The sequence below is a fragment of the Mobula birostris genome, chromosome 12 (assembly GCF_030028105.1).
Source record: "Mobula birostris isolate sMobBir1 chromosome 12, sMobBir1.hap1, whole genome shotgun sequence".
NCBI lineage: Eukaryota > Metazoa > Chordata > Chondrichthyes > Myliobatiformes > Myliobatidae > Mobula > Mobula birostris.
Window position 1 is genome coordinate 53359844 of NC_092381.1, and position 26593 is coordinate 53386436.

Genomic DNA, 26593 nt, shown 5'->3' on the forward strand with positions numbered 1-26593 from the left:
CTAATGCTTTTGATCAGTTTGCAGATTATGTCTTTGACATGCCACTGTTGCTCCAGATGGCCTTCAGAGGGCTCTTGACAATGACTGGATTAGTGTGGATCTTCCGTCTAAGGATTGCGATTTGCTTCTTTGGAGCCATCATCCACCTTACTTCTCCTCTTGATATTATACCTGAAGCGTTCAGTGGAATCTTGAGGACTTTTGATGATTTGACAGTTGTAATCCTGTTGCTTTTCTGCATGATTAATATTTGCCAGCAGATGGGGCTAGAGGAAGCCACTTGAAAAAATGCCACAACTCAGTGTCTGTAACCATTTCTAACAAATGTTCAAGGAAAACTGTAAATATGCTTTAGTAATTTGAATTGATAACTGTACACAGATTTTTAATGTTACTATTGCTTAGTATTTAATATCCTTGTTTGTAAAAAAATATAACCAGACTCTCTAAACTGTTTTTATGTTAATAAATCTGAAACTATTTATGCATTTGACTAATAGGTATAAAATACACTTTTAAAATCCTTGAAGGTCCAAAATGAAAATGCTTTAATCCCATAATTATCTTTATTTAATAACATCTGTTTGAAAACAAAACAAAAATGAGTATTATTTTGAAATTGGTAAGAGTGTATTTGGTCCAAGAAGGCAAACCTGGGTTGGTTTCTCTGGAGCATCGGAAGCTGAGGGAAGAACTGATAGAAATATGTAAAATTATGAGAGATATACATAGGGTAGATAGTCAGAGTCTTTTTCCCAAAGTAGAAATGTCAAATACTGGAAGTCAGGTGAAAGGGGAAAAATTTTAAGGAGATTAATGAGGCAAGTTCTTTTACAGAGAGAACATGCTGCCAGGGTAGGTGGGAGAAACAGATGCAATAGCAATGTTTAAGAAGCATGTAGACTGATACATGGGCAAGTAATAATGGGATATATACAAGTGCAGGCAAATGGAATTAGTTTAGATTGGCACTGGGCTGAAGAGGCCATTCCTGCGCTCTATGGTTCTATATTCTATATGAGTGCTAAGCTCACTTTCAAACTGGTCCTATTGGAAAGCTTAAAACAGGAAAATGAAGCCATGCTGTCAGGATGCTCCAAGCAAATGAGTCACAATGAAGTCAGAAAATATCAAGGTAAGTAAAGGTACCTAAAAGGTTTGGAGTTACTTGAACAGGCAGTTAATGGCGTAGAAGAGAGCTGTAAATTCAGGAAGTGAGCCTGGCGATTACTGGGGAAACTTTAATGTGATAAAAGCTAGGAAAGACATGAATGAAGAGGCAAAGGATAACACAGAAGACAATAAGGTATTTATTTGTGACCTCTATCATCCGACTCATGCAACATTGTCCTTTATAAATCAGGGTGCTAAAAAGAAGAAGATATCCCCATGTGTCCACTGTGACCCAGTACACTCCTAGGAGACTGCATCCCCAGCAAGATAGCTGGCTGGTGAATGTATAAATGAGGCTCTTGCTGTCTAAATCTTTTGGTGATTATGTCCCAAGTCAGCTGCTGGCTGCATTTCTCATCTATCGTGGCCCTGCTGACAGAGGGAAACTAGCTGGATTTTCAGCTCCTATCAGAAACTATCACCGATCCTGCAAAGCCATTAATATCAAGTAGAGGAATCAAACCAATCAGGAAGATGCAGACTAAATGATATTGATATTAGCTATGATGCACACTTCATGGTTCTCACCCAAATTCTAATTCTATCCCATTTTAAAAAGGCAAACCTACAAAATTGTTCCAGTTGCTTACTTCATGACTCATTTGGCTGTTCTCATGCCACTGTTCCCGCTTTCAGGCAGGCCAGCTGAACTTGAACATGTTTCAGGAAACCTGTGTAAATTGACTACAATGGGGCACTGTTTGTGGCTTGAATTTTGCCATGAGCTCATCCAAAATTCTGATATGCATTTAGTTACAATAATAGCTAGCACCCATGATTACAGTAGTGTACCAGTGATGTCCACCGTACAGCTATTGGAGTACTAAAGAGGCATTTGGCTGTCTTAACAGAAACAAGGGTAAGGGAGGAAATTAAGAAACACATTCATACTTGTATCTGCAATTAATGTCTTTGAGATTCACCATTGTTTCATCAAATATCTGTGAAACTGATTTTAAGCCCTAAAGGTATTCAGATCCAAGTAAACATAAGTTTTATTGTTTTATCAGGAAGCAAATATATTATTTTTAGATGAAAATTTCTTCTAGACTTCCTGACACCATTTTGACTATTACTCACTAAGCTTCGAATAATAATTGTCTTTGTATTGATGTCAGTAATATATTCATTGTTATACAATACTTCAGTGACTATAGTTGTGAATGCCACCATTATTATTGATATGGTAATTTCTGATGTGAATTAAATGTCTCTCAGAGTGCAGGTTTAGATTACTTTACCAAGGTTCCTTTGCTGACTCTCAATTTCATTTCTCTCATACATGGTTTGATAAACAACTTTATCTCATTTGATAAAGTTGCTTTCTGCTTCAATTCTGCCTTTCCATTACTGCTATTGAGACAGTACAAGCAATTGCGAAGCACGTTCAAGGACTATGATGAACTAACAGCTGTGCAGGAACGAAACCAGTGCAGAGTTTAGAGTTATGGATTTCTTCAGCAAGAAGTTAACCAAGCGATAGTCCATCCTGAAATACTTCACCATCAGAAACAACTTCCTTTGCCAATGGCACTTAATGTAATTTGAGTATACCTACCAAGTTCAAAGCACCTGCAATGGGAGCACTGTACTAGGAAAGGGCAGGCAAACATAGTCATAGTCATACTTTATTGATCCCAGGGGAAACTGGAGAAGAAGAAATTACCCTTGGTTTCCACTACCTTCAGTTCGTCTAATCAGGGATTTATGCTCTCTTCCACATTGAAGTATTAAACAATAGTAGTCATAGAGAGGGACAACAAGGAAAGCGGCCTTTTGGTGGTCAGCATAGGCCAATGCTGACCCCTAGAACCTGATCATAATCTACTGTCTGAGGTCCAGTGACTATGTTTCCAAATTTTATGTTTGTGTTTTCACTCTGAAATTATGAATTAGATGAACAGCTTTAGTCTCAATCTGAAATCGAGCCTTAAGTATGCAAGCATGTGCCTGGTGCATAGAGAAGCACAACAGCAGGCTCGTGAAATTCCTGCCTTTTAAACTCAGACAACACACTTTAATTTCTCTCAGTGTGATTAAGGACAGGAGCAAAGCAGAAAATCACGGATCCATGACCGCAGAGATATTCTTCTCAGCCAGCAAGACAACTTTACAGAAATAAAAATAATAGCTTACCTGGGCCTCCCCTGGTTTTAGTCACTGGGGGAGAGGAAGGTGGGGGTGATCAGGCATTAGTACAGCTGTTGTAAGCTGCAGATTGGATAGTGTCGGGTCTTAACAACCTGACAAATATGTAATGAAGAGGCTGCGTGCAGATGGCCAAAAAAATTGCAGGAAACATTACAATTATATTGATTGCTGGCACAAATGTGTTGGGAGAGCAGTATGAGGTGTCCTATCCATTATTTTGAATACCCCCTGGACCCCACCAAACCAAGCCTGCTCCTAATACGGAGGTAGTGTTAAAAGCAGGTGTTGTATTTTCCCACATGACCTTCAGCATTGGTTTATTATAAATTTGTAAAGTCCTTTCTTCCAAATAATAGATCAATGACAATCAATAATTTAACACGTTTTTGTGTACATTTACAATGATGGCATTAGTGAAAAATAAACTTGCCACTGCAATTTCAATGCATATGCGGCTGGAACCTCAATTCAGAGAACAACTTGACATCTGTGTGAATCTCCCTGGTGTGAACCTCTGATTTACAAGATAGTTTAATGTTATTACAAAAATGAAATTGCTTGCACATTTTAACAGTTTTTACATTAAATTATTTTTTATTGGACGCATCCAATATACATTTTTCCAACTGAATCGTCCAGAATTTCAGTTTACATTTTATGCAGTACAATCTTTCACATAAAGAATAAAGGCAGTGATCTAGTAATAGTAATTTCACTTGGAAAGTGTAAAGGATTTTGAACGAACTCTGGCCATTTTCTCTAGAATGCTGTGGCAATCAGACGTTTTGCATAATAGTTCTGTATTCCCTCTGGTGATCAACAAGCTTCAGGAAGACTTTATATTTGTTGTCATAATACCTACAAAAATGTAGTAAAACTATATTAATAATAAAAAATAGCATCCTTAAAGTGATTCTGGTTGTTTTGGTCTGATTGTTTCATTTAGAAAATTGCCTATGTGATTTAAATATTTCATTAGAGAAATGTGTTTCTCTATTTGATGATTGGGCATATTTATAGCAGGCAAACAACAATACCAGACAAACTTTATTGGTCCTTAGGCTAAAACCCATTTCCCTTGAGATTTCCTCTGTGCAGCATAGATGAGCAGACACATGGGAATGATGCACAACATGCGTGCCTGCAAAAGTTTGGGCCCCAGATGTTTCCTGTGTTGTGTTTCAATGGTGGTTGAAAAACTGCATTGTCCCAGCATTTTTTTTTGTGGTGTTCAGTGGCTGTGTAACTTTTACTCAAATGCTTCAGGCTATTTGCAATTTTTATTGTGAAACCAACATAAAGAACACAAAACCAAAACTGTAAATGCACCTATTATCTATAAAAGGCATGAAGGATACATGAAAGTCATTTTGTGAAGAGTAAATAGCCAGTGGGCAGGAAATGAATTTCAACTGCAATCTAATAAAGGGGTTCATATTAGGTTGAAGTCTAATAAAGAGGTTCAATTTACCAACAAAACTCAAATGATATCCAATCATCAAATGAATTATAATATTGGATCAAAGGTCTAAAACCACTTTTTTATTTATTGCAGTTATTGATTGTGCAATTTATATGATAGTTGGAAACTGAGAAACTTTAGGAGCAGTGTAATGAACTTTAAATTGCTAGCAGAAATTGCTTGAGAGATTAAATGGGTTTGTTTCCCTGATTTAATAAACTATGTTATACCATTATGTAAAAAAGATCTGTGTGGTTTCCATGTTTGTAAAAATGATACCAGTATGTGGAGTTTTATCATCTGCCAGGATGTTCAGCACTGTACCGAGGACATCTGTTTCCCATTGTAAATTGTGTATATGTCTGGAGTGCAATTAAATATGTTTGATAATCTCACTTCAAAGGACTTAGAAGTGTTGTGTTTTATACTTGATAGACTGTAAAGATTAAATTTGAAACAGAGCTGAAATTCCTTTGGTTTTATGTGATTGATCAGATGAAAACCTGTTTCACTACGTAAGATGTTATTGTGGCAGAAAGACCAGCTTTGCTTTCTACTGGGAAGCTTGCTTACTTCCAAAGGAGAAGAAAAAGGTCTACAGATCCTTGATATCAGAAACCTAATCATATTGTGCTGCAAACAAAGATCAAAGGATTTTCCAAACAAAGGAGGAGCGTGGATGAAGTCAAGGTAAAAATGATTAAATAACCATTTTAAGAAGACAGGTAAGAAATAACTTGCATATGTGTAACTTCATCACATATGGCAACTTCCTCCTGAATGTGATTTGGCTGATCCATGTCATGGCTAAATTGACACTTGAAGAAAAATTATTTTTCTGTTTCTCACTGCAGCAAGTTGCCAGCTCTTGTTTGATTTGCGGGCTCTTCATAGAAATGGCAACGACAGCAATTGGCTACATCCAGATAGAAAAATGCAGTAATAGCATTTTTGTTACAGAGCCATAATGGCACAGAGGGAGAGCATATGGTTGACTGAGTTCACACCAGCTCTTTGTAGTATCCCGGTGTGCGAGATGAAGCTTAAGTAATTGTGGAAATAATATGTGAGGGTAACGTTACAGAAGATAAGAACTCAGAAAGATCCTCACAGTAAAAGAAATGGGATTTTCAAAGCTAATGTAAAAAACAAATTGACAAAGACCTTCATATGTGCAACCATCCAAACCAAATCAGTATAAAAATTCTTCAGGACAGCAAATTTGATAACAATTGACATTCATTAATTGTTTCTGGTTTAGAAAAATGGACGTATTATATTGTTTGGATGTCTTGAGTAATGTTGAACTGCAATGTTCATAGCAGGGCATCCTAAAAGATTTTAATGACAATAACCCTTTTCAAAAGCTTACCATGTAATTACATGCAGAAACAGAAACAGAGGATGACCTCTTCATTCTTGTGTGTCCTAGAGCACCTCTACAAATTACCTCATAAAACTTAGCAAGTTTTACAAAGCTTTGCTTGATACCCAGTCCTTTTCCATAATTTGAAGCACTGCTCTTAGTATTCCACTTGGTAATACATTCCTGAGGTTTTGTATTGTTAAAGTATTATTAATAATGTTAGTTTCCACCATCAAACCTTTATTTGCCTGAACCATTAATTGGTCTTGAAAATAGACAACTATGGATCATATGCCAGGAAGCAAGCAATAATATGTATTGTTGATGTATATTTATTATCAACATGCTATTAGTACTGGAAGCTGTACAGGATAGATCATATAGTTGGGACTTCTGCAAGTGGAAACACATTATAGGGACAGTATTAACTCTTCTGTATTGCCAGATTTTTGATCATAACTTTCATCACTGCTACTTTAATATAATATTTCACAGTTCTTTTGGGTATATATTTTGTGTCTGATTTATCTTATTATTTGTAACATTGTTTATTTTCTGGTCATTTAACCATGTCTTTATCCAATGAGAGTTTTCTGTTTTCATTTCCTGTCCCTGGGGATGAATATGTGCAAAGGACGGCACAGGATCTTCTGGTAAAAGAAATCCAAAACAGCAGATGCTAGGAATCTGAAATAAAAACAGAGAATGCTGGCAACACCCAGCAGGTCAGACAGCATCTGTGGGAAGAGAAGCAAAATTAATACTTCAGATTGAAGTCTCTGTCAAAACCAGGAAAGAGAATAAACAAGTTAGTTGGTAAGCTTTAAGTTACAGAAAGGGTGTGTGAAGGGAAGGGATTAATAGCTGAAAAGTTATAGCAGTGATAGAACGTATGGTCAATAACCTGGTAAGACTGGAGGATTAATATTGTCCCTGATATCTTTATCATAACCACTAACAAGAGGAAAGAGATGATGAGATCCAGAGCAATTTAAAATAATTTAGCAATTTAGTCTACAGCTAAAATACTGTGTACTGTTCTGCGGCTACATTATGGGAAATAGATGATTTCACTGGAGATCGTGCATTGGAACTGAAAATTCATCAGCATGTCGCCAAGGATGTGTGCTTCAGTTATGAGGAGAAACTAGATGGACTGGGCTCTTTTCCTTTAAATGAAAAAGAGAGAAGGGAATTTCTCATTGGGAACTACAACATTATGAAAATCTGGCCTTTTAGCAGGTCTTCAAAACCAGAAGGCAAAGATCTATGGTACAAGAAGGGAGACTTACAGAGGACTTGAGGAAGTGTTTTCTCTCAGAGGGTGACTGAAATCTGGAATGCACCACTTGAAAGGGTGGTGGAGGTAGGTACAGTCACAGCATTTAAGTGTATCGAGGAGCACATGATAAGCCATGGAATGGCGGATGATTAACCAAGTGCTAGAAAATGGAATTAGTTACAGACACACACAATGACGATATTGACATAGTGGCTGAAGAGTCTGCTTCGGTACTGTATTTGTCAATGGCTCAACACAAGGGTGATGTTCTCGTGATCTGACAAACTGACCTCGGTCTAGCAGAGACCAAACTTTAGCTCAGAAGTACCTCCTCACACCTCCCTCAGGACCATTACCCCATCACTGAATATCAAGCCACATTGTCTCAGACATTCACAGACCCTATTTCTTCAGAGAATATTCCCTCCAATAGCCTTCAGCTTTACAGTCTCTCAACCCAATGCAGCCAATTTCTACATTCTGCCTAAGATTAAAATTAAGAACGATTTGGGCAAGCACATTGTTTCAACTGCTCTTTTCTAACCAAACTTATTTCTTCCTATATTGATTCCTTCCATTCTTCTCTGGTCCAGTCCCTTCCCAAACACTAGTGACACCACTGATGCCAGTCACCACTCTGACAGCTTCCAATTTGCTGGTCTCAAATCTCACCTTTATCATGGAGGTACAATCTCTTCAAACTGATCTTTGTCTTGCAGAGGCCTCTGCTTCTTCCTTGAACAGAGTGCCCAACCAGTCCTTCCCTAATAAATGCACTTGCTAGACTAATCTGATTTTCTGTCAGTACCTCTGTCTTTTTGCGTGTTTCCCCCTAGCGGTCAGTCTGTGGTTTTGTATTGCAATGTGCTCCTGCTCTACTCTGGCCCCTGTATTACTGAGCACTCCGTCTCTCATCTGTTTCTCATTATTACCTGTATTGCTGCCACCTGTGTCTCATTGTGCTCCACCCATCATCTGCCCCTCTGTTTATTCCTCAGTGTATTTCAGTTCTGTGTTTTCACCTCTTTGTTGCCAGATTGTGCCAATGAATTTTCCTGAGCCTTTCCAGCATTTGTATCTGTACTCTGTCTGTCTGTCTGAATACTGACTCTGCCTATTTCCCGATTTTGGTTTTTGGATTTCCCTGGATGTTCTGACCTCTGCCTGAACTTTGACGCCAACTTTGTTTGCACCTCGGGATTTATTACTCAATTAATATCTCTGTGTGGACAGTACTGGCTGTGCGACTGGATCCTTGCTCCAGCGCCTTGATATTTTCACAATGAACAACTTCTCCTCTAACTCCACTCACTCTCACTTGATTAAAAATAAAGCATGTGTCAATGCTATACTAACCTTTTTGTGAGATCTGTGAAATTTGAAAATTTCATAACTCTACCCGCTCTCATCTTCACATGATCCATCTCTGACGTTTCCCCTCCCTTTCTGGATCTCTCTAACACTATCACATATGATAGGTGAGTGTTGGCACATGGCCAGGTGGTTAAGCCATTCATCTAGTGATCTGATGGTCACTAGTTTGAGCCTTGGCTGAGGCAGCGTGTTGTGTCCTTGAGCAAGGCACTTAACCACACATTGCTCTGCGAGGACACCGGTGCCAAGCTGTATCGGCCCTAGTGCCATTCCCTTGGACAACATCAGTGGCAAGGAGAGGGGAGACTTGCAGCATAGACAACTGCCGGTCTTCCATACAACCTTGCCCAGGCCTGCGCCCTAGAAACCTTCCAAGTTGCAAATCCATGGTCTCACGAGACTAATGGATGCCTATAGATAGAAATGTTCATTACAAGTCCAGAGGTTCTTACTATACTTCCAACAGCCACACTGTAAGGACTCCATTTCATTGTCCCAGTACCTCGGAGATGTTTTTCCTTCTTCCTTAACTGTGACTGCCATTAACTGCGACTCAGAGGAATCACACCTCTGTTCTCACCTCCTTTTCCTACAGCACAGACTGAGCTTTCTAGGTCATTCAATGAGATTCTAGCATAAGATGTATTTTCCACTTCCCTCACCTTTCACCATTCTGATGGGACCTTTCCTTTCATGATTCCTTGGTCCATTCTTCCATTTCCAGCTTCTCATGGCACACCTGCCCTTTTACCTCCTCCCTTCACATTACCTAGGGACCTAATCAATCCCCACAGATGAAGCAATTCATTGTAATGAATCCTAACCAACATGGCATCCTGTGCTGCTCTAATGAAGCTAAATACAAGTTCAATCTTACAAATTCCATGTGGCGATGTTGCAACCTTTGGGACTCAATATAAAATCAGCAATTCTAGGTAACATGCTATTTCTCTTAGTATCAGAACAGTTATCCTGGTACTTTTGCTTTTTTTTTTATTAGTATTGGAACAGGACAGTTCTGCTGTAGGTTATCCATCCATAATATTTACTCAGTTTTTCTCTCTCTCCGCTGACACTTTTTGTTCTGCTATATATTTCCTACAGCTCTTACTTGCATTTTACTGCTTTTATATATTCCTATTTTCTCAGTCAAGCCAGTTGCTCCATCAACATCACCACAAATCCTAGTATTGCCCAATAAGAGATATTTCCTTTGCTCTATATATCCCTCCCCCTTAAAAGATCATTTGATATGCCTCCCATTAGTTTATATGTTACCCTCCCTGTTTCCTATCACCTGGCTCTGATCCTGCTTATAAGCAGTTCTGCCATCTCGGTAATGAAACTGATGACTGTCCTGTAGAGGATATCATGTATCAAGCATCGGCAAATGGGATTACTTATTCTCTTGATGGGGAATATTCACAAATAAGGGTAAAATGAAAAATAACTCAAATAATGAAGATCTAAAACTTAATTACCTCTTTTGCTCCAGGTCTGGAAGAATTATTTTTCCAATTTTTCCCATTTTTTCCATAGCTTCCTGTTGAATACATTGGAGAAAAAAAAAGGTTTCTCATTATGTATGGAGATATAAGAGATGCAGATGTTGGAACCTGGAATGAAAAAAGAAACTGCTGGAGGAACTCAGTGGGTCAGCTATCATCTAAGGAGGGAAAGGGATGATTGATGTTTTAGGTCCGGATTGTGATGTGGGTATCAAGCTGAAACATCAACTATCCTCCGACTTTGACAGATGCTAGAACGTGAGTGTGTGTGTGTGTGTGTGTGTGTGTGTGTGTGTGTGTGTGTGTGTGAGACAGAGAGAGAGGGAGAGAGGAGAAAAAAAGAAAACAATGTAGCTGAGGCCACTGGATTATCTGATTAATAGAGTGGGATGTGTGAAGTGTTGTGCTCTTGGCCCTAATACACTTCGGACTCCTCAAAAAACACACCTTTTTCTAGAACACTATCTATAAACCTTCACTGTTAAAAGAAGTTCTAAGATCTTACTTTTAAGTGAAGAATAAAAAATTACCAAACCAAAACATTACCTTTGCCTCTCACTCCACAGAAGCTATCTGACCTGAGTATACCAGCTTTTTTGATTTTGCATTGTCTATATTATATTTCATAACATATAAGATGCATTCATGTTTGTTTAAAACGTAAAATAAATCTGAGTCACTTGTTTCTTTGGAGAACCGCTTTTATTTCTTTATGACAAGAAATAATTTTCCAAACCTTCCTATTATTAAATGTCACTGTTCACCACCTGAAGTCCTTGACCACTATCATCAATCAGTTGACAAAGGAACTAATACAGTATAATGAAAAGATTGACATGAGCATTAGTAACTATTGTATCCCTTGTCATCTTATACTGTCTGATAGATTGGCAAATTAATTTATTATAAATGTTGGATGAAAACCATTCACCATTAACCTATGTTATTTGAATTAAAATACAGTCTATTTCCTTTCTGCTAATTTAAACTAATCATTATTTCCGAGATGCTTTTTTAATTAATGTTTAGAAACACACTTTTAGAGCTCTTAGGGTATTGGAAGCATAGTGGAGAAAGATGACATTGTTTTCATTATTTGAGTTTGCAGTTGTCTTTATGTTGTATTTAAGAGTTTGTAGGCAGTGACAGTATTGGCAGTGCTTCTCAAGTTTCTCGTCCAATTATTTTGTGCTACAAGTCCAGGTGAAATACTATCCGATAAAAATAATTATTCCAGGCTAAGACTTAACCAAATTATTCTCTGTACTATGTTGCTGGTTTCTTCTTAAGTAAACAATGCTTATATAAGTCTTTCATGCTGAGTAGACCTAGCCAAATTATGTTTCAAATCTAAGGGAATATAGTGGATTCTGATTAATTGGGACACATCAGGACCAGTACATTTTGGCAGCTGTCTCAATTAGCTGAAGTTTCAAGGGAATAGTTAAAAACATAAAAAAGACAAACTACTGTTTAACTGAGTAACAAATTATGTATTTAAATGAAATATAGAACAAATTAAAACAATAACAAGACTACTACAGTACTATAAAACTGTAGTCCCTAACGGTAATCAATGGAGGAATTCATCCAGTGTATGCTGCCATGTTCTTTTGATTGACTAAATGAACAAAATCAGCGCAGCCACCTAGTGCAGATAATAGACTGCCTTTATATAACGGTTTTGACGATTGCATCCTCCAAATCTTAATTTTCATTATAACATTCAAGATGATGGTCAATACCTTCAAACATGTCATAGTTCCTAACTTGCTGAAATAGTGAAATCATTTCATTTTCACTCCTGGCCATTTCTGGGATCTCCAAGCCTAAATCACAATGAGCAAAGGAGTTCCAAATTGCCTTGCTCACGAACTGTCAGTGACAAAAAGCACTGTTTTTTGAACACAAACACATGCAACTGATACTATTTAAAAACTGTTTGCTCTAAATACAGTTAGTGATTAATGGCCACTCAAGTGCATGGGACTGAAACTAGTTAAAAACTCCAGCAGCAGTGAAGGGAACCCTGACTATTTTCTCAATTAGTTTTTGTTTTTAAAGAGTTGTTCTAAATAAGTAGTGATTTGATTAACTGATGGCCCAATTCACTGGAATTTTCTCGGCTTACTAAAACATGAGCAACTCTCTTTTCCTTTTGGGCAGTAAAGGAGAAGTGGCCTGAAAAATGAAAGTAACTTTACTGTATGTGGCCAGCAGTTATAAATTCCACATTAATTAAAAAAATAGCATTCAACTGGCAGCTGTCCTCTCTTCATACCATTTTCAACCATCTGTGAAACTCATTGGGACAACATTGGGACATAAAGGCACTATATCAACTGCTCTTGCAGTTAATTTGAAGGGGAATTTGTTGTAAGTGAGTACCAAATCTGAGAACTCATAACAGCTTCGGAAATCTATAATGAGTGGTATAGCCAAAGTTAACACTGTATCCTAAATTTTAAGCTTTTTACAAATTTTGATGCCACTAGACTACAGAGCTCTGAGATTGTGAGTCCTGAGATCAGGGAAAAGCCACAACTTTTTCATTTTGTGATATTCTGCTGTGTCTTTCATCTTTGAGAGACATTGTCAAAACCCCTTAGAGACAAGGATAATCTTCTGATCCTGGCTCTCGATTTACATTGCACATACACAGCAGGAGAGTCTACACAACGGAACTCTTACCAGTGAGTTAACACCTAAGGTGCAAGTGCTAGATTGAATGATAGTGCCACCATCAATGCTCTCCTGTGCTGAGCTGCTGTTGGCTCACCACGTGTGAGTGCTTGGCTAACTAAAAAGAAAAAAGGGACAAGAGTAGAGGTTACAGTGAGTGACAGTGATGGAGAGAAACAAATGAAAAGTGTGTGTTAATACTATCTGCTGAAACGTGTGTCAGAAGAGACTAGTCAGATGAGAGGGTTGTAGGATGTGAGAAAGAATCAGGCTTGAACATATTCTCATTTTCAATGCCTCCTGAACTGCGATTGGCCATGGATTCTAGGATAACTCCTCCTATAATGGGCAGCATCATTCAGGACGAAGAGCCATTAAATCCAAGCTCATTCCCAGTCAAATTAATGCTATCGGTACCAGTTAACGTCATGTTTTCTTTCTGGAGAGAGGTAAGTGTGCTAGTGAGGAACAGAGTAAAGTGCAGGGTATGGGTGACTAGTTGGCAATTGTGCAAGTTGCACGATATGGTGTGGGATTTGGATTAATGATCAGAGTGAGGTCTCAGTCTTAGAAACCATTGGCTGGTTGAGTGATGGAGCTACATTCTTCAGAATACTGTGTGAATTGGTGGGAGATGGCATTCGAAGGCTCACTGACAAATGCATGTGAGATTATTAAACCATGCAGCTCTGCACTCAGGTCGCTGAGCATTGCCTCATCATGTGCTTCTCAGTTACACCATCCCTGTACTGTTTTTCCCTGCATCCATACTTGGCTTAATAGGAGTTCTCATCTCCCTTCAATCTTGTTAGCAAAGACTTCTGAAACTATTTTGGAAAACTTGGGTACCCACTCTCACCATTTTTGACTTTCTTCCAGGAACCTAACACCTGTGGAATAACTTGCTTCACGAGTTATGACCAAAACTCATCCCTTTAAAAGATTCAGACAAGATTTAGTTATTGCTGGTTCACCTGAGCTGGTGCTAATGGACTCTGTTGAAACCTGCCAAGGCAATAACCCGCACAGTCAGTACTGTCAGATTGCTGAAGCTATTCTAATGAGGTTGCAGACAAATTTGATCAGGCTGCAATGGAAGCATGTTCAATGTGTATCGTAATTCTAGCTTCTGTTTTCAATGCCATCCAATATGGCCTCAAATGCACCTCAATTTTTATTCACATTTTCTGAGCACTATTTTTTTTTGTGTATCCTGACAAGTCTCATAACTATCTCAAAGTTATAATATTGTTGCATATTATTAAGTTTCCACTTGAAACTTGTTAGATTTTTCGATAGCCTTCTATTCTTGGTGTTAACATATCAGAGGACCTTTCTTGCAACCAGTACATAAATGTCATGGCAAAGAAGGCATGACAGTGCTTCTACTTTCTGAGAAGTTCACGTAGATTGGGAATGTCACCAAAAACTCTGACAGACTTCTATAGATGCAGAGTGCCGGGTACCCTAATTAGTTGCATCATAGACTGAGTGGAGACACCAATCCTCAGCAAGAGAAAAAGTTACAGAAAGTGGTGGATATAGCCCAGTCCACCTCAGACAAAGCTCTTCCCACCACTGAGTACATTTACATGGAGTGCTGCCACAAGAACGCAGCATCCTTCAGCAAAAAGCCCCCGCCATCCAGGCTCTGCCCTCTTCTTACTGTTACCATCAGGCAGGAGATGCAGAAACCTGAGGCCCCACACCACAAAGTTAAGGAATAGTTGTTACCCCACAATCATCTGGCTCCTAAACCTGTATGGATAACTTCATTCACCAATACTCTGAACTGATGCTACGACCTAATGACTTACTTTCAAGGACCCTTTACAACTCAGTATTATCTTATTTACACAGATTGTCTTCTTTTGCTCCTTGGTTGTTTGTCAGTCTTTGTATGTTTATGTGTATTTTTTACACTGATACTAATGTTTCCTGTAAAGACCTGCAGGAGGATGAATCTCAATCTTGTATTTGGTAACATGTCCTGTATGTACTTTGATAATTACTTCCTTCACTCAAGCAGTGTGTTCCAGATCCCAACCACCCTCTAGCTGAAAATTTTCATTTATGCAAAACTTGCTTTCTAGCTTTTGCTTCCACTCCTATGGGGGGAAGATTCCTCCAACCTACTCTGCCCCTTGTAATTTTCTCTGCGGCCTTCAGGTCCCTCTCAGGCTTCTGCCCTGGAATCCAAGGCAAACAAACCCATCCCATTCTATCCTCCTAAGTTAAACACACCATTCCATGTCACATCCTGATGTATCTTCTCGTAAGTGCAACAACATCCCTCTTCCATTGTGGCAACCAGGACTGTACAAGGCCTAAGCAATGCTTTATGAAGTTGTACCATAACCTCCCTGCTCGTATTTCTATGTCTTGGCTAATTAAGACATATATCTCATATGCCTTCGTCTCCTTATCGACCTGTGCTTTTGCCTTCAGGGATATTTGGATCTGTATACCAAGGTTCCTCTGTTCTTTAATATGCCCTAATCATACCATTCATGGTGTACGTATGTCCGACCGACCATTACTAGTACTCACAAAGCACATCTCCTTGCATATTTCAAAACTGAATTATATCTGCCATTGTTCCACCCATCTTTCAAAACTGTTCAATAGCTTCCTGTAGTCTATGACTTCCCTCTTGGTGTATTGCATGGAGTTTGATCAGATAATTATAAATAAAATATTGGGAAACAAATGCTGCAAGATTTGATCCTGATCAACTTTCCATTACAACAAGCTATTGTGTACTTTTCATATTTTAATAATATGCCTCAGGGAGATTTTAACCCATTCATTATGAATTAGGATCAAATAGATCAAATGATTTTAATTGTTTATTGTAATAAAACAACAAGTAAATTCCTAAGATTCTTAGTGATAAAAGAGTTAAAGACTGTGCAAAAACAGATAATAAACATCGCAATTACAAACCAATCATTGTCTGAGAGTTCCCTTTCTTTTCACTTTAGTTTTAAATAGCTCAATATTTCACTTAAGTAGCTGTTGTTATTTTGAAAAGGAAAAAAAATCTATAAAAATTTCTGATGGCATTTTGACTGACTGGCTATAATCCAAGGTTAAACTCTGGGAAGAAAATAAAACTTCAAAAATACTTCATGACAAAAAGAGAGTCTGGTATAAACAGAGAGCATTCATGATGACTGTGTCTTTGTTGCATAGTATTCCAAAGCAAGCTTGCTATTGCCAGTGCTGGAACAAAGATGCCATTGGTTGGTAAAGATCAAAATGCCATTTTACTTCTACTTTAGCTCAAGTAATCTCAATAACTGTCTGGAGAAAATGAAAACAACGACAAAAATGATGCATGCCAGTATTTAGAAGCCCATTAGACAATATAATACATCAACCAATTTAACCAGGCTTACTCTCAAAGAATGTATTGTGGCCTGAGGTTAATCTATACTGGTCTTCATAATTTGGGCTACATTTTTGATATTGATAAGATATGAACACTTATCTGATGGGCTATTTGTACACTGCCACAGACCTTGAAAATACTCATTCCTCATTCTGATGCACAAGTAAACTACTCTCATTTTTAAAACAGAGAAAACAAAGATGGTTCTTCAAAGTCTGAAGCTCAATGGCAATAAAGACTGTCTGACATGTGATCTGTTTTTTGGGAATCAGCTGATCTCAAGAGAGGGCCATTGGTGAAAAAAAATGTTTTTGAAACCCAAGAGCTAACTTTATAAATTTGTGCTTGCAGTACAGAATCTAATCTATAGGGAATGCAAACCAGAAATCTGGGTATCCACTTGAAGAATCTCTTGTCGTTACAGTTTACAGATATTTCAGATAGTTTAGTAGATGAAGTGCCAAAAATAAGAAGTTATCAAATCTGTTCAAATTCTCAGATTTGTCAGTACCAAATCCACTTGAAAAGATTACAATACTGTACAATTTACTTGTCATAGATTTGGTTTAAATTATGTTTTATTATTCCAAACAAATGAGTTAAGTACCTGAAGGTACTTCCCTTTTAGAATTAGAATTATTCAGCACTAAAAAAGACAATTTGGTCAACATTTATATGAGAGAGGCATCCAATTGGTCTCAAGCTCTTGGTCTTTATAGATATAAAACTACCTTACAAATGATATTAGAAACTAAAAGAGACCAGGAAGGGTGGAACTCACACAAACCTGAAAGCAGGTGAAGCTCAACGGACCCGAAAGGGAGAACGAAGAGAGGGACACAAGCAGATCTGGAAAGGTAATGGCCAAGCAGACCTGTGAGGCAAACCGGCTGCATGGATGCAACGAGTGCAGGAACAATGAACCAAGGAAACAGGGTGAAGCAGGGTGACCAGAAGTGTACTGATATGTGAGGAGTTACAGGATGATCAGGGTGATGAGCCAGCACACCAGGGAGGGTCAAACGCAAACAGGCTAAGAAAGCAGAGCAAAGTCGGAGTGAACTTCTTTGGGCACAGAGTTAATGGGTGGCAGGGAGAATTGCAGAAGCAGCAGGATGATCTGGTAAACAGGGTGCAGTCCCGGCAAGGTGCAACTTAATCAGACTTGAAGGAAGAGGGAATGGTTGAGAAGCAAGGTTGAAAGGGAGATGACATCATGGCACTCAAGCAGACTTGAAAGGAAGGTGTTATGATCGGGCTCAAGCAGACCTGTAAGGGAGAAGACAGTGTGTATCCAAAAGCAGAACTGAAAGGGTAATGACTTAGTGGACTGTGTAGAGAGAACCAGAAGCAGGGATGTGGCAGTGAGGAGGGAGACAGAGGCGCAGCCAAAAACCAGTAAATTTAGAAGGCTGCGAAACATGAAGTTTCACTTAAGTGTTATAATTACTGAGGCGTCACTGCACAGTGTGGTACTTGGTTGCATTGTTATCCCACCCACCCTGAATCTATTGCGGTTAAGTCACAAATAGGCAAGTTCACAATTAGTTATGGGACGTGGGTACCCCTGTATTACATTAGCATCAATAAAACTATGACATTATTAGCAATGTATCCTCTGTGCAGATCATAAACTATTCAGAAAAGTATCAATGCTTCAATCACTGTAATCCATATGTAATAATTATTTTTAAGTATGGGTGTAAATTGGAGTTCATTTTATCTTACGACATGTTTTCTCCTAAACAGCTGCAGATGCAGTACAATTCTGCTAAATAAAATATTCATTTTGTCCTACATAAATGAAAACAGATATTTCATATACAATTAGCATTCAATTAAAAGTAGGAGAAATGAAGCACAAAAACAAATCTGATTTGAAAGAGTGTCATTCTACGTTAATGATAATATAACTGTTTAGAAATCCCTGACATGATCACAGTGTGCATTTTCCACTGGCCACAATTCACAGATAAAGAATGAACTAGTTATCATCAGCAACTGTGGGGGGGGGGGGGAGGGAGAAAGATACAAACTCACCAGCTACTGGCTGAAAACAAAATGATTATTACTGAATCAGAATTAATATCACTGACATATGTCAAGAAATTTGTTACTTGTCTTAACTTTCCAATTCTGGAAAGGTATTTAGCAAGGGGAAAATGACTTCCATTTACTAAAATAGCCAATATCCTCCTTAGGCTGAGTACCAACACTTTCTGTTTACATTGATGTTAGACCACTTACAGCCAAATAGCTCATGCGTTACCCGCACCCTAAACTCAACAATAAAATGTGCTCAGCTGCCTTAAGATGCAACAATTCAAGAGCCTAGTGCTATTCTTAAGATGGAAATATGGCCTAGAATCTGTTCAAAGCCTTTGATGCAGTACTCAGAGGGCATTCTACAATGCTGTATGCCCATGTCCCATTTGGATTGCTAGGACTGAGTGCCTACATTATTTCATTATCTCCTTTTTAAAAAATTTGTACCTTCAGAAAGCTCTATTGTTTACCGTTCCAATTTTGTTTGGATGCAGCAACAACCAGAGAAGAGGACAGCACCAAAATCCTCGGGAACCAGCACCAGCAGGACTTGTGCCAACAGATACAATGCAATCAGGAGAGATGCTTGTATGTGACAAAATCCACCCACTGCAGGAATAATACAGACCAAATGTCAGTTTCTTCAGTTTTTCTTGGGTGGTATAGTCAGAGATTACTTTTTAACATGTAAAATTAAAATCTGTGCAGCAACCTGCATTAGGAATTGCAACCTGTTGGACCAAGAGATGCTGCTTTGTCAGAGATATTAAAGCAGAAATATGGTGGACAAGTAATGGAACTCCTTACCAAACCCATCAACAAATTTCCCACATCAAGGTCCTGTAATGCATCATTCATAAGCTTGCCCTACAGAAAGAGTGCAGTCCGAGAAACTGTACTCCACCAATTATCATTGGGCAGTGAAGGTCAGGATAATTAGGAGAAAGGAGAGTCGCACCAACACCATGCACTAAAGTTGTTCAGTGATTTCTGAAACCTACCTGAAATCTGATTCTGATTCTGAAGGTGTAACTACAATGTGTTCAGTTCAGGAAATATTAGTTAGATGCAGGAGATCTGGAGACTATGGATTTCTGATCTTTGTATCTACAAGTGTTTAGCTGCTACCTGACAGTTTTGCCTGGGTCAACTTACCTCAAGTTGAGCACCCCTTATCCGAAAATCCAAAATCCGAAAACAGCAGAAATTTGAATTTTTTTTTTGACCACTGACATGTCGCCACAATTGGAAAATTCCAGAAGGCACTGGGCAGCTTCCCAGGAGATGCACAGGTCTCTGTGAACTGCAAACAGTTCTGAGAAGTGACCTCACATACCCTGAGTGGGGCCTTGTTGGAGCCAGTTGGTTTTCAGCGATCATCATAGCTAGACCTTTGTGCATTACTCATGGTGATTATTATCTGTTTTGTGCTTATTAATTCATGTACAAAATTGTTTCAGACCATAAGACAAAGGAGCAGAAGTCAGCCATTCAGCCCATCGAGTCTGCTCCGCCATTTTATCATGAGCTGATCCACTCTCCCATTTGGTCCCACTCCCCCACCTTCCCACCATAACCTTTGATGCCCTGGCTACTCAGATACCTATCAATCTCTGCCTTAAATACACCCAATGACTTGGCCTCCACCACTGCCTGTGGCAACAAATTCCATAGATTCACCACACTCCAGCTAAAGATACTTCTTCGCATCTCTGTTCTTAATGGGCGCCCTTCAATCCTTAAGTCAGGCCGTCTCGTACTAGACTCCCCCATCATAGGAAACAACTTTGCCACATCCACTCTGTCCATGCCTTTCAACATTCGAGATGCTTCTATGAGGTCCCCCCTCATTCTTCTAAACGCCAAGGAATACAGTCCAAGAGCAGACAAATGTTAACCCTCTCATTCCCAGAATCATTCTAGTGAATCTTCTCTGTACCCTTTCCAACGTCAGCACATCCTTTCTTAAATAAGGAGCCCAAAACTGCCCACAGTACTCCAAGTGAAATCTTACCAGCGCCTTACAGAGCCTCAACAACACATCCCTGCTCCTATACTCTACTCCCCTAGAAATGAATGCCAACATTGCATTCGCCTTCTTCACTACCGACTCAACCTGGAGGTTAACCTTAAGGGTATCCTGCACGAGGACTCCCAAGTCCCGTTGCATCTCTCCCCATTTAAATAATAGTCTGCCCGTTTATTTCTTTTGCCAAAGTGCATAACCATACATTTTCCAACATTGTATTTCATTTGCCACTTCTTTGCCCATTCTTCCAATCTATCCAAGTCTCTCTGCAGACTCTCTGTTTCCTCAGCACTACCGGCCCCTCCAACTATCTTTGTATCATCAGCAAACTTAGCCACAAAGCCATCTATTCCATAATCCAAATCGTTGATGTACAACGTAAAAAGAAGTGGCCCCAACACTGATCCCTGTGGAACATCACTGGTAACCAGCAGTCAACTAGAATAGGATCCTTTATTCCCACTCTCTGTTTCCTGCCAATCAGCCAACGCCCTATCCACGTATGTAACTTTATACTTTATAGTCGCCAAACAATTGATACTAGAATGTGCAATCATCACAGCAATATTTCCCGTAATTCCATGGGCTCTTATCTTGTTAAGCAGCCTCATGTGTGGCACCTTGTCAAAGGCCTTCTGAAAATCCAAATATACAACATCCACTGCATCTCCCTTGTCTAGCCTACTTGTAATTTCCTCAAAAAGAAATTGTAATAGGTTTGTCAGGCAGGATTTTCCTTTAAGGAAACCATGCTGAGTTCTGCCTACCTTGTCATATGCCTCCAGGTTCTCCGTAACCTCATCCCTGACAATCGACTCCAACAACTTCCCAACCACTGATGTCAAGCTAACAGGTTTATAATTTCCTTTTTGCTTCCTTGCTCCCTTCTTAAATAGCGGAGTGACATTTGCAATCTTCCAGTCCTCCAGAACCATGCCAGAATCCATCAACTTTTGAAAGATCATTGCTCATGCCTCCGCAATCTCCATAGCTACTTCCTTCAGAACACGAGAGTGCATTCCATCTGGTCCGGGAGATTTATCTACCCTTAGACTATTCAGCTTCCTGAATACTTTCTCTGTCGTAATTGTGACTGCGCATACTTCTCTTCCCTGCCACCCTTGAGTGTCCGGTATACTGCTGATTTCTTCCTCAGTGAAGACTGATGCAAAATACTTGTTCAGTTCCTCGTCCATCTCCTTATCTCCCATTACAATTTCTCCAGCATCATTTTCTATCAGCCCTTTATCTACTCTCACCTGTCTTTTCACTTTGAGAATTCCTAATAAGAATTGGAGATGTACAAGAACTGGAACAGATTTTCTGCCTGAATATCTTGCTGGTCTCTAATCATTTGAGAATGATTAGGTTGATAGTTGTTTAATATGCAGGTAGCAGTCATGAATTGTTCATCCTGATATTTATTTTAAGGTATCTGGCTGCAATATACAAAAGGCTGTTTAGTGTCTACTTGTAGGCAATGGCAATCTGCAGTCTTCAAACTTGCTTGTGCTTCATGTTCCATATTTAACTCATTTGTTGCCTCCACAGATTGCTACTTATTTTCTGCCTGGAGAATTTCCTGGCCCCAGTGGGTAAATAACTTTTCTTTATCTTTTTTTAAACCAAGTTGTACTACAAAATATGGATACCTACATTCCAGTATTCTTCCCAGCAACGTGCAATAGTCTTCAAAATAACTTCCATTGCCAGCTATCATCTACTCTTTAAGAATGTCAGGCTGTGATCAATGCTGCTACATTTACACTGGTGCTAGCAACTAACAAAATTGAAGTCAATGGTTATGCACTAAGGCAGTAAATCACTGTGCTTATTAAATTGGTTGCTGACTTTATGCTAATATAGCTGTTGCCCAGATTCTGCATGTAGCCTGAATTCGGTTAATAAAGATAGATTAATTCCAGTGCTCAATTTCCAATGCTCCCTGCAAAGAAAAAAGTACCTGTAATTTTAAGTACTTTACAGCAGGTGGCATTATTGTGTAATTATTGCAAACAACTGTATAATGGATCTAAACATGAATAAAAGGGGAAGCTCTAATGTAGTTTTGTACTGTGACTAAAAACCTTAATGACAGTTACTTGCTCACTTTGCTTTTAATGATCATTGATTTTCAGAACAGATAATTAGAGAGTTAGAATAATCTAGCAACAATCTATTTTGCTTTAAGCAATCTTCATAAAATGCATAAAGAAAAATACAAAATGGTTCAATAGTGTCTTGCAATGTATACCGCTTAAAATATAGCTAAGTACAGCTCCAATGCCATATTTAAGTTTGCTGATGACACCGCTGTTGTTGGCCGAATCAAATGTGATTCCAAAGCAGCCATTTAGTATGATGTTAGCGGGTTCCATTGTCTATCTCAGCACGTGAAGACAGACTCCAGTGGATTGAGCAGACGAGACCAATGGAAGGTCCAACGGTCAAGGTGGTGGTCTCTGCAAGTGTCGTGGAACATGTAGAGCAGGACAAGGTACAGAAGACGCCCTGATCATCCACTGCGCCCAGTCCCATCTCCAGCCGTCTCGACTCTGTCTTGCCACTGGATCCAGATGGGAATTGGGAAGAGAGAGTGAGGCTGACGCTGCACAACTCTCCCTCACTTAAATCCAAATCACGTGCTAGTCTCAACACCATCAAATGGTGTTGAGGTCCTCATCGACGTCAACAATGGACGAATACACATTGGGTTCCTTCTCCACAAAGTCTGAAACTCAAAAGATGTTAAGACCTATCCAATATATACATCTATGGGTACTTTTACAAAAGGGAGTCTCTGCATTTAAACTTTAAGCTGTCAATACTCACTGCTTGAATGATTGGTTCTTTCTCCCTACTAAGCAGCAGATACTTCCAGCTAACAAAGACTTTAAACACAATTTATTTTATTTTTAATGATACACATTTAAATTTAGGCAGGTATTTCTTAATACACATTTAACACGCAGAGGATTTCTAATATATAAACGATCTCTGAATTACAGAAGATTTATAAACTACAATGGTTTTCTAAGCACAGGTACAATTCTTATGAATTAGAACATAGCATTGAGTTGCAGATGGACAAGTTGTCCATTGTAGAACCCAAAGGTTGAGTAATGAATTCTAGTTCTTTTGCCTATAATCCCCATCTTTCTGTCATTCTTCTTGTCAATCTACCCATATTTCTGATATTTATACAATTTTCTACCAGATTATATTATTTGCATGTGACGTTTTCCCCATACCTTTGCTGGGACAAAGTAATTCACACAGATGGTTTTACACAATTGATGCTGTGAGGGCTAACCCCTTAAGTACCTAAACATCCCAAATTGTAACCGTGTTTGATGTGCTAAATTACATAACCCCATCGTCTTGTATTTGGCTAATGGAGACACGCATGCTGGTCACTTTATGTTACAAAGCTGTACTTCCAACTTCAAACTGATTTTTGCTTGCAATTCACATTACGAACTGGGGAGTGGCTCTTGGTTATAACAGAAAGCTGAGCAAAGAATATTTGTTGAAGGTTTAACTTTATCACCACCAGTTTGACCTTTGGAAAGGCAGACATCCCACCTCTCCCGGAAGTTCCGGGAGTCTCCCACATATTAATAGTGGCTCCCTGGTGCCCAGAAATTATATATGATATCCCAGAAATCCATTTATTTGAGAGCAAGCGAGCAAGAGAGCATGAAAGCGAGAGAGAGAGAGAGAGAGCAAGTGAGAGCATGAGAGAGAACGAGGGAGAGCGAGGGAGAGAGGAAGCACACTAGAGAGCGAGTGAGAGAGCAACCACCAGAGAGAGCGCACTAGAGAGCGAGCGTGCTAGAGAGAGTGAGCACGAGAGTGAGAGAGCGAGCGAGAGCATGCTAGAGAGAGCGAGCGCGAGAGCGACCACGAGAGAGAGAGAGCGCGCATGCGCGCGCCATGGGAGAGTGTTCCAAAAAAAGAAAATATAAAATGTACGTCACCCCAGACTACCCTAAAGTGTACTCCTGCCTAATACGGGTCAAAATAATGACAGTGTTGCTCGCTACACTGTTTGCAACAGTGACTTCTATTGCCCATGGTGGATTAAGACTGTGTAAAAGACACGTTGAAGTGAGTTTAACAGGTGTCATTTGTTCATTAGCATAGCTAACGTTATTTAAACTAGCTGGGTAGCTGCTAAGGAGCTACTCTACTGCAGACATCCCAACTCTCCCAGAAGTTCTGGGAGTCTCCCCCAAATTGATGGAGCTACCTCCCTGAAATGAGTTTTTGCAGGGTGGGATGTCTGGAAAGGTCATGCAGCATCCTCATTGAAAGCTGAGTTTTAGCACTAAACCTCTTGGGCCCTGGGAAGTGAATATCCATCACAATAGGAGGGAGATTGAAAAACTGGTTGAATGGTACCACAACAACCACCTTTCACTTAACATCAGCAAAGCCAAAGAGTTGATTATTAACTTTAGGATGAAGAAACCTGAGTTCTATGAGCTGGTTCTCATTTGGAAATCAGAGGTTGAGAGTGTCAGTAACTTAAAATTTCTTAGAGTTCTCATATCGGAGGATTTGATTTACACATAAATTCCATCAGATTGAAGGCACAACTGCGTCTCTATTTTATTAGAAGTTTCTGTAGATTTCACATGCCATCTAAAACTTTGATAGTCTTTCATAGATGTAGAGCACGCTCACTGGTTGCATCGTGGCCTGGTGTGGAAACTCCAATGCCCAAGAATGGAAAAGCCTACAGAAACTGATGGATAGAGCACAGTCTATCACAAGCAAAGGCCTACCCACCATTGAGCAGATCTAGAAGGAATGCTGCCACAAGAAAGTAGCAACCAACCTCATGGACCACAGCCACCCAGACTATGCCCTGTTCTTATAGCTGCTTTAGCATCTTTTACGTAATGGGGTGACCAGAATTGAATGCAGTATTCAAAATATAGCCTAACCAGAGAATCTGTTTTGACTACTCAACTTTATACATTTTACACATTTACATTAATATTAATCTTCTGGCTCCTGTAAAGATATGCCACACCAGGTCTTCCTCCTCCTTGTTAAAAGGACACCCTGTGACCACAGTAATTATATCTGTCTCAAAAATCCTGAAGTACAGTAGCTTTATTGAAGAAAACAGTGTGGCAGCTTCCACAAACAATTCTATGTAGCAAATTAATAGAATGTTGTTTTGAAAAAGGAATGGCATTACTTGAGGATGCCAACAATATTTCACAGGCTCTTCATGCCCACCAATGCAAGTTCACTCCATGGGCTGCACTCGTAATATAAGAAGATAATCACCCATTGTGATCTCCCATTCATAGAATAAATCAAAGAATCTCCCCTCACTGCACACTTTCCAAATTTTATCAGTGTTGATGTTGAAACCATTGGTGCAAAATCTGGTGAGTGACCAACAAAGATTTGGTTGCTGAAGTTCTTGGTTCCTCATTGCAAAGTGAACATTGGATCACATTGAGAACCATATTCATTCTAGCCAAAGCCTACATGCCAGTTTCAGAATTCGATCAGACTTATTATCACCGTCTTCTATGACATGATTAAAAAAAATGTAGCTGCAGTATAGTGCAAAGAGGTAAAAACTACCATAAATTATAAAATAAGTAAATAATGCAAGAATAGGAATTATGAGGTAGTGTTCATGGGTTCATAGATCATTCAAAAATCTGACAGTAGAGGGGGAAAAGCTGTTTCTGAATTATTGGGCATGGGTCTTCAGGATTTTGTACCACCTCCCCAATGATAGTAGCAAAAAGAGGGCATGTGCCAGATGGTGAGGGTCCTTTGTGACAGATCCGACCTTCCTGAGGGATTGGCTCCTGAAGATGTCCTCAATGGTGGGGAAAGTTATGCCAGTGATGGAGCTGGCTGAGTCTACAATGCTCTACAGCATCTTGTAAATTACAGAAGACAGACTTTTGCATGTTAAGATGTCTCCTTTGTCACTTAAATTCATGGGTAATGCTCTACTTTCATTATGAGTTAGTTATGAAGTTTACGTGTGATTCTTGTTCTTAATGTACCACACAAATTATAGGATTTTTCTACCTGGACTATGTATTTTTATGTAGAATTCTACTGCCTAAAATAAGAAAATACTTT

General features: G+C 39.1%; 2 protein-coding genes across 15 annotated transcripts in view; one reads left to right on the forward strand and one right to left on the reverse strand.

Moving 5' to 3' along the window:
- Window positions 1-10982, forward strand: part of LOC140205921 (E3 ubiquitin-protein ligase RNF170-like) — a 33919-nt gene extending 22937 nt beyond the window's left edge. Inside the window, exons 6-9 of one of the 3 annotated variants that reach the window (XR_011888009.1) lie at window positions 18-2032; window positions 5282-5476; window positions 7392-7518; window positions 10348-10982. Coding sequence is in view for 1 of the 3 variants with exons in the window: in XM_072273809.1 (XP_072129910.1) it covers window positions 18-284 (267 nt within the window). In the remaining 2 variants the exon portion in view is untranslated. Of the gene's footprint in view, window positions 1-17; window positions 5153-5281; window positions 5477-7391; window positions 7519-10347 lie in introns of those variants that run through there. The other 2 variants (XR_011888010.1, XM_072273809.1) reach the window with 2 other exon arrangements.
- The window catches only part of fggy (FGGY carbohydrate kinase domain containing), a 346341-nt gene continuing 323569 nt past the window's right edge, over window positions 3822-26593 (reverse strand). For 2 of the 12 annotated variants that reach the window (XM_072273803.1, XM_072273805.1), the window contains exons 14-15: window positions 10290-10351; window positions 4094-4182 (exon numbers count right to left, since the gene is read on the reverse strand). In XM_072273803.1, coding sequence (XP_072129904.1) covers window positions 4174-4182; window positions 10290-10351 — 71 coding nt within the window. In that variant the 3' untranslated portion in view covers window positions 4094-4173. Of the gene's footprint in view, window positions 4183-10286; window positions 10352-13007; window positions 13117-18908; window positions 19048-26593 lie in introns of those variants that run through there. The other 10 variants (XR_011888007.1, XM_072273802.1, XR_011888006.1 and 7 more) reach the window with 8 other exon arrangements.